The sequence below is a fragment of the Pyrgilauda ruficollis genome, unplaced genomic scaffold, assembly GCF_017590135.1.
Source record: "Pyrgilauda ruficollis isolate IOZ18807 unplaced genomic scaffold, ASM1759013v1 scaffold770, whole genome shotgun sequence".
Taxonomy (NCBI): domain Eukaryota; kingdom Metazoa; phylum Chordata; class Aves; order Passeriformes; family Passeridae; genus Pyrgilauda; species Pyrgilauda ruficollis.
In genome coordinates, this window is record NW_024529600.1 from 10,108 (window position 1) to 16,440 (window position 6,333).

General features: G+C 65.6%; 1 protein-coding gene across 1 annotated transcript in view; it reads left to right on the forward strand.

Annotated features, from left to right (window-relative positions):
* LOC121363925 (spectrin beta chain, non-erythrocytic 2-like) overlaps nucleotides 1-6,333 on the forward strand; it is a gene marked incomplete at both ends in the record, with an annotated part of 21,566 nt that overhangs the window by 10,015 nt on the left and 5,218 nt on the right. Inside the window, 12 exons of the mRNA XM_041486710.1 lie at nucleotides 1-405; nucleotides 939-1,076; nucleotides 1,523-2,279; nucleotides 2,364-2,566; nucleotides 2,660-2,750; nucleotides 3,037-3,183; nucleotides 3,928-4,074; nucleotides 4,476-4,511; nucleotides 4,579-4,614; nucleotides 4,685-4,909; nucleotides 5,687-5,776; nucleotides 5,942-6,223. Of these exons, the coding sequence (XP_041342644.1) occupies nucleotides 1-405; nucleotides 939-1,076; nucleotides 1,523-2,279; nucleotides 2,364-2,566; nucleotides 2,660-2,750; nucleotides 3,037-3,183; nucleotides 3,928-4,074; nucleotides 4,476-4,511; nucleotides 4,579-4,614; nucleotides 4,685-4,909; nucleotides 5,687-5,776; nucleotides 5,942-6,223 (2,557 nt within the window). The remainder of the gene's footprint in view (nucleotides 406-938; nucleotides 1,077-1,522; nucleotides 2,280-2,363; nucleotides 2,567-2,659; nucleotides 2,751-3,036; nucleotides 3,184-3,927; nucleotides 4,075-4,475; nucleotides 4,512-4,578; nucleotides 4,615-4,684; nucleotides 4,910-5,686; nucleotides 5,777-5,941; nucleotides 6,224-6,333) is intronic.

Genomic DNA, 6,333 nt, shown 5'->3' on the forward strand with positions numbered 1-6,333 from the left:
GGCGTGGCTGGCGGCCGCCGCCCGGCGAGTGGCGGGGCCGGAGCTCGGGCACGACGAGCGCTCGGCGGGGATGCTGGAGCGGCGGCTGCGGGAGCTGCAGGACGAGCTGCGGCGGCGCGGGGCAGCGCTGGCGGCGCTGCGGGAGCAGGCTCTGCCCGGAGATGCCGCCGACGTTCCCGACGTGGTGCCGGGGCTGGCGGAGCGGCTGGCGGAGCTGGAGCGGCGGCACCGGGAGCTGGAGGAGCGGGCGGAGCTGCGGCGCCTGGAGCTGCGGGACGCGCTGGGATTGTTCGCGGCGCGCAGCGAGGCCGATGCCTGCGCGCTCTGGGTGGGCGAGAGGGAGCAGTGGCTGCTCTCCATGGAGATTCCCGAGCGGATCGAGGACCTGGAGGTGGTGCAGCAGCGGTGAGCGCCCGGGGCTCCCCGTGCTGCACCGTGGGAATCCTAGAATTATTCCCAGAATTATTCCCGGGAAGTCCCGGGGTGCCCGTGGCCGCCCCCACTGGGATTCCCCCAGGAATCCTCCCAAGAATACCCCGTTATTGCCGTTTTTCCTCAGGATGTCTCCAGTATTCCCATTATTCCCGGTATTCCCTGAATTCCTACCTCCACCACAACATTCCCAGTGTTCCTGGTGTTCCCGTTTTCCCAGAATTTTCACTTCCAACACAGCATTCCCTGTACTCCCTCAATTCTCACCTCGACCTGAGATATTCCCAGCATTCCCAAAATTCCCACCTCCAACACCGTATTCCCAGCGCTCCCAAAATTCCCTAAATTCCCACCTCCAGCGCAGTACTGCCAGAATTTGTGGCATTCCCAGGGTTTGTGGCATTCCCACCTCTGGCACGGTGTTGCTGAGGTTTCCAGCCTTCCCTGAATTCCCAGCTCCGTCTCGGCACTCCCGGAATTCCCGGTCATTCCCGGCGCTCCCGCAGGTTCGAGACGCTGGAGCCGGAGCTGGCGGCGCTGGCGGCGCGCGTGGCCTCCGTGGGCCGCGTCACGGAGGAGCTGCAGGGATCCGGGGACAGGAACCGGGAGAGCGCCCGGGAGACCTGGGAGCAGCTCCGGGACAGGTGGGGACGGGCCCGGCGGGGCCATTCCGGGCAGGGACGGGGCGTGGATCCGGGCAGGGATGGATTTTCCAGGCGCTCCAGGCGGGGGTGGGTTCTCCGGGCAGTCAGGGATGCTCCAGGGATGCAGGGAGGAGTTTTCCCGGCCGGATGCTCTGGGAAGGGATGGATTCTCCGGGCTGGGATGCTCCAGGGATGGATTCTCTGGGCTGGGATGTACCGAGATGGATTCTCTGGGCTGGGACGCTCCAGGGATGGATTCTCGGGGCTGGGATGCTCCAGGGATGAATTCTCTGTGCTGGGATGTACAGAGATGGATTCTCTGGGCTGGGACGCTCCAGGGATGGATTCTCTGGGCTGGGACGTTCCAGGGATGGATTCTCTGGGCCGGGACGCCCCGGGCGCTCCCCGGGCTCTGTCCCACCGTGCCCCGATCCCGCCCGTGCCAGGTGGGAGCGGTTCCGGGCGCTGGCCGAGCGCAAGAAGGTGGCGCTGACCGCGGCGCTGAACATCCACAATTTCCGCCTGGAATGCCACGAGACGCGGGGCTGGATGCGGGAGAAGACGGCGGCCATCGAGGCCACGCGGGGGCTGGGCCGGGACCTGGCGGGGATCACGGCGCTGCAGGCGAAGCTGTCGGGGATGGGGCGCGACCTGGACGCCATCCAGGGCAAGCTGCGGGAGCTGCGGGCCGAGGGCGAGAAGCTGCAGGGGGAGCAGCCGGAGCGAGCGCCCGAGATCCGCGAGGAGCTGGCGGGGCTCGAGGCCGAGTGGGACGCGCTGCGCCGGTGCCACCGGAGCCGCGAGGAGTCCCTGGGGCAGGCGCGGCGGCTCCAGGGCTTCCTGCGGGACCTGGCGGCGCTCCAGGCCTGGCTGTCCCGCACCCGCGCGGCCGCGGGCTCCGAGGATGTCCCCGCGTCCCTGGCCGAAGCCGAGGGCTCCCTGCGGCAGCACGAGAGCCTCCGCACCGAGATCTCGCACTACGGCGCCGATTACCGGAGCGCCCGCGCCGCCGGGCGGGAGGTGACGCGGGGACAGACGGACCCGCAGAGCCTGTCCCTGCTGCAGCGCCTGGAAGCGCTGGATGCCGACTGGGAAGAGCTGGGCCGGGTGTGGGAGAAGCGGCAGCGGCTCCTGGCCCAGGCTGTCGCCTTCCACGTGTTCCTGCGGGACGCCAAGCAGGTGGAGGGGACGCTGGGGAAGCAGGTGAGGGGATCCGGGGTGTTCCGGGGGATCCCGGGGCTCCGGTGCTGTCCCGGTCCCGATCCCAATCCCGATCCCGGCTCGCAGGAGCACACACTGGCCCACACGGAGCTGCCGGGCACGGTGCCGGGCGCGGAGGCGGCCGTGCGGAGGCTGGAGGAGTTCCTGGCAGCGCTGGACACCGGCACCGAGCGCGTCCGGGCGCTCACGGACACCGGGCGGAAGCTGCTGGACGAGGGCGGCGTCCATGTGGAAAAGGTGCGGGAGACGGTGGAGTCGGTGGAGAGCAGGTGAGGGAGACCCATCCCAGTCCATCCCAGTCTGTCCCAGTCCGTCCCATGCCCTGGGAATGGGGTCTCTCACACCCCCTGGCCCTGGCACAGGCACCAGAAGATCCGGGAATCGGCCCAGGAGCTGCTGGGGCGGCTGCGGGATAACTGGGAGCTGCAGAAGTTCCTGCAGGATGGGCAGGAGGTGAGACGGGGTTGGGATTGGGATGGGATTGGGATTGGGATTGGGATTGGGATTGGGATGGGATTGGGATTGGGATGGGATTAGGATGGAGATCGGGGATGGATGGGGTTAAAAGGGGGATGGGGTGAAGATGAGAACTGGGCTGGGATGGGGCTGTGGGAAGAGATCCTGACCCGTGTCCCTGTTCCCGTTCCCATTCCCATCCCTGTGCCCATTCCCGTCCCTGTTCCCGTTCCTATTCCGTTCCTGTCCCCGTTCCTGTCCCCGTCCCCGTTCCCGTTCCCAGCTGACGCTGTGGCTGAACGAGAAGCTGCCGGTGGCTCGGGACGTGTCCTACGAGGGCACGCGGGACCTGCAGGGCAAGTGGCAGAAGCACCAGGCCTTCGCCGCCGAGCTCGCGGCCAACCGGGGCTGGCTGGAGGCGCTGGAGAAGGTGGGAACGGGGGAAAACGGGGGGAAAACGGGGGAAAACTAGGGAAAGTGGGGAGAAAATGGGGGGGAAATGGGATGCAGGAAGGGCCGGCCCTTGGGAAAGGTGGGATATGGGAGGGGGAGTTGGGTCACAAAATTCCATGGGTCCAACCTCAGCAATTCTGTGATTCCACAGAATTCACAAAATTCCATGGGTCCAACCTCAGCAGTTCTGTGATTCCACGGGTCCAACTCAGTGATTCCGTGGTTCTGTGGGTCTAACCTTTATAATTCCATAGCTCCATGGGTCCGGTTTTGATGATCTCACCATCCCATGGGTCCAATCTTCACAATCCCACAATTTACTGGGCCAGCCTCAAGGATCCCGTGTATCACTGACAGCTCCATGACTTTTTGGGTCCAACCTTGATGGTTCCATGGGTCCAGTTTCAACGATCCCACCACCCCACGTGTCCAGTTCTCATCACCCCACAACTAAACGTCTCCAACCTCAACAATTCCACAATTCCAACCTTGACATTGACAACTCCATGAGTTTTTGGGTCCAACCTTGATGGTTCAGTGGGTCCAGTTTCAACGATCCCACCACCCCACGTGTCCAATCCTCATCACCCCACACCTAAACAGCTCCAACCTCAACAATTCCACAATTCCAACCTTGACACCTCCATGACTTTTTGGGCCCAACCCTGATGGTCCTGGGGTCTGTCCCGTAACTCCGTGCTGTCATTCCCGTGTCCCGCAGGACGGCGAGCAGCTGGCGCGGGCGCGGCCGGCGCTGGCCGGACAAGTGACCGCGCCCCGGCAGGAGCTGCGGGCGCTGTGGGCGCAGGTGGAGGCGGCGGCGGCCGGCTATGGGGGACGGGGTGAAGGTTTGGGGTGCGGGGTTCACGTACAGGCTTGGGGTGTGGGTTTTGGGTGGGTCTGGGATGCGGGTTTGGGATAAGCAGGTTTGGGGTGAAGGTTTGGGGTGCTCAGGTTTTGGGGTGAAGGCTTACGGTGCAGATTTTGGGGTGAAGGTTTGTGATGCAGGATTTGGGTTTAGGTTTTGGGGTTCGGGTTTTTGGGCGTATGCTTTGTGATGCAGATTTGGGGTGCGGGTCTGTGATGCAGGATTTGGCTGTGGCTTTTAGAGTTCAGGTTTTGGGGTGCAGATTTTGGGGTCCCCCGGGGGTCCCTGACCCCCCAAATCCCCGCAGCTGCTGGAGACACAGGCAGCGCTGCGGAAGCAGGAGGTGGAGGCTCATTGGGGTGCAGATTTTGGGGTCTCCCTGACCCCCCAAATCCCCGCAGCTGCTGGAGACGCAGGCGGCGCTGCGGGAGCAGGAGGTGGGGGCTCTTTGGGGTGCAGATTTTGGGGTCTCCCGGGGCTCCCTGATCCCCCAAATCCCCGCAGCTGCTGGAGACGCAGGCGGCGCTGCGGGAGCAGGAGGTGGGGGCTCTTTGGGGTGCAGATTTTGGGGGGGTCCCCCGGGGGTCCCTGACCCCCCAAATCCCCGCAGCTGCTGGAGACGCAGGCGGCGCTGCGGGAGCAGGAGGTGGGGGCGCTGCGGGCGCAGGCCGGGGGGCTCAGCCCGGGGCACCCCCGGAGCGCGGGGGTGCAGGAGCAGGTGCGGGAGCTGGAGCAGCAGTTCCGGGAGCTGCGGGAGCCGCTGCGGGAGCGCGGGCGGAGCCTCGCGGCCGCCAGGGAGCTGCACCAGTTCCGCAGGGACCTGGAGGACGAGCTGGTGAGTGAGGGGGACCCCCCCACCTCGGGGGGTGGCACTGACACCTGGGGTCCCCCGTGCCTGACCCCCCATTCCTGACCCCCCATTCCTGACCCCCCATTCCTGACCCCGAATCTCTGACCGCTCCCCCCATTCCTGACCCCAAATCTGACCCCTCCCCTGTTCCTGACCCCAAATATCTGACTCCAAATCTCTGACTCCAAATCTCTGACCCCAAATCTCTCCTGACCCCCCATTCCTGATCCCGAATCTCTGACCCCGAATCTCTGACCGCTCCCCCCATTCCTGACCCCAAATCTGACCCCTCCCCTGTTCCTGACCCCAAATATCTGACTCCAAATCTCTGACTCCAAATCTCTGACCCCAATGTCCCCACCCCAAATCTCTGACACCCCCTCCCCATTCCTGACCCCGAATCTCTGACCCCAAATCTCTGAACCCCAAATTCTTCCTCCCATGACTGCTCCCGACCCCCAGTCCCTGAGTCTCCCCCATCCCTGTCCCGGACACCCAATGTCCCCCAATGTCCCCAATGTCCCCAATGTCCCCACTGACCCCCGTATCCCCAGTGTCCCAAATCACCTTGATGTCCCCAATGTCACCAATGTCAATGTCCGCCCCCATGTCCCCAGTGACAACAATGACCCCAATGTCCCCAATGTCCCAAATCACCTCGATGTCCCCAATGTCCCCAATGTCCCTGATGTCCCCAATGTCCCCACTGACCCCGGTGTCCCCCGCGTCCCCAATGTCCCCACTGACCCTGGTTGTCCCCAGCTGTGGGTGCAGGAGCGCCAGGCCCTGGCCACGTCCACGGACCACGGCAAGGACCTGCCCTCGGTGCAGCTGCTGCTCCAGAAGAACGAGGTGAGTCAGAGGGTCCCCAAATGTCCCCCCGTGTCCCCTGTGACCCCCCAGGACTCATTCCACGACCCTCGCAGACGCCCTAGACCCCATGCTGTCCACCATGAACCCATAAACCCCCCCATAAACTCCCCCACAGACCCCCCTGACCCCCCCTGACCCCCGCAGACCCTGCAGAAGGAGCTGCAGGGCCGCGAGCGCCGCGTGACGGAGCTGCTGGAGCGGGGGGTGCCCGGCACGGGGGTCCCCGACTCGGGGGTGCCCGGGGGTGTCCCCGGGGGGGTCCCGGCGCTGCGGGAGGCCTGGAGGGAGCTGCGGGAGCAGGCGGCGAGGAGGCAGAGGCGCCTGGAGGCCGCCCTGGCCGCCCAGCGCTTCCTGCGCGACGCCGCGGCCGCCGAGGCCTGGCTGGGCGAGAGGGAGCTGCACATGCTGGCCCAGGACAAGGCCAAGGTGGGGACAGGGCCGGGACCCCCCCCCGGGGACAGCGGAGTCACCCCCGCTTTGGGGGAGGGTGGAGGGGAGGGGGTTTGGGGGTGCCAGGGGGGTAGGGAATGGGAGAG